Below are 1379 nucleotides of genomic sequence, written 5' to 3' on the forward strand. Positions count from 1 at the left end.
CTAAATAGTTTTCTTTAACAGTTTTTTCAGTGAATCTATGACTTTCTTATTTCTCAGACTGTAAATAATTGGATTTAGCAAAGGAATAATGATAGTATAAAACATAGAGTCCATCATATCCTGATCTTCTGACTGTGCAGACCGAGGGCGTACATACATGTAAAGAAGAGGACCATAGTATAAAGACACAGATAAGAGATGGGCTCCACATGTGGAAAAAGCTTTTTTTATGCCTTCTAAAGACTTCTTTTTTAAGATTGTGAATAGAACAAGTGTATAAGAAACAAGAACAATCATAATAGTGAATACCTGAATTGAACCAGAAAAAATAAAAACTATCAGAATATTAATTGATGGATCAGTACAAGAAATCTTAAACAATGGCTCAATATCACAGTAAAAGTGATGTACTATATTGTCATTACAGAAGGTTAATCTTAACAAAAATCCTGTGTGAATAAAAGCATGAATAATTCCACCTACAAATGATGAGACTATCAGCCATACACAAAGTCTATTGGTCATAATCACTGGATAAAGTAGCGGGTTACATATAGCTACATAGCGATCATATGCCATAGTTGCCAAGAGAAAACATTCTGTGGTTACCCCTATAGCAAAGGAAAAGAATTGTATCATGCATTCAGAATAAGAGATCAACTTATTCTTAGAGAAAAAGTTTATTAACATCTTGGGGGTTACTGTGGATGATATTGATGCATCCACGAAAGCTAAACTTCCAAGAAATAAGTACATGGGGATGTGAAGTTGAGAGTCATTCCAGATGAGAACAATAAGACCAAGGTTCCCCACAATGGTGATTATGTATATTGCTAAGAATACCAGAAACAATGGGATTCTCCACTCCTTTTGGTATGCAAGTCCTGTGAGCACAAAATCTTCAATCACTGTTGTATTTTTATTCTCCATGTGTCATTAGAAATCCCCTAAAATGAAATGTACTGATTTTAAAAATATTCACTTTGAAAACATAAATATAAAACTCAGTGAACAGACTTAAATTTCACTGTATTCCTACTAGATTACCCAGCTAATTTTATATATCATTACTATAATATATGAAATAATTTGGACACTTTACTGCCTTAAGTAAATTGAAGCAAACACAAAATTTTAGTCCAAGTGCAATGCAGAATCAATAGATGAAAAATGACATAAGCATTGTTAATTTGGGGGATACATAATTGTGTTTGTATAAAAGTATAAAAGGTGGATTATCAGTAAAGGGAACAAATAAAGAATATGGATTTAAAATAAATTGTAGATCATGTAAACAATAAAAATTTTCACACATTAGGGATGAACTAATAACTTTCATAGTGCTTTGGAGTTAATTTTTTGAAAGTGTATATAATAGG

General features: G+C 31.4%; 1 protein-coding gene across 1 annotated transcript; it reads right to left on the reverse strand.

Annotated features, from left to right (window-relative positions):
- On the reverse strand, positions 1-930 carry LOC105943514 (olfactory receptor 5H2-like). The gene has a single exon (XM_012935932.2). The coding sequence runs from the start codon at positions 928-930 to the stop codon at positions 1-3; it is 930 nt and encodes a 309-aa protein (XP_012791386.1).
- Positions 931-1379: the final 449 nt, after the last annotated feature.

Source organism: Sorex araneus, chromosome 2, assembly GCF_027595985.1.
Source record: "Sorex araneus isolate mSorAra2 chromosome 2, mSorAra2.pri, whole genome shotgun sequence".
Classification (NCBI taxonomy): domain Eukaryota; kingdom Metazoa; phylum Chordata; class Mammalia; order Eulipotyphla; family Soricidae; genus Sorex; species Sorex araneus.

Bases quoted from the DNA above. Each gene is read 5' to 3' on its own strand.
- LOC105943514 (XM_012935932.2), bottom strand. From the start codon at position 930: ATGGAGAATAAAAATACAACAGTGATTGAAGATTTTGTGCTCACAGGA.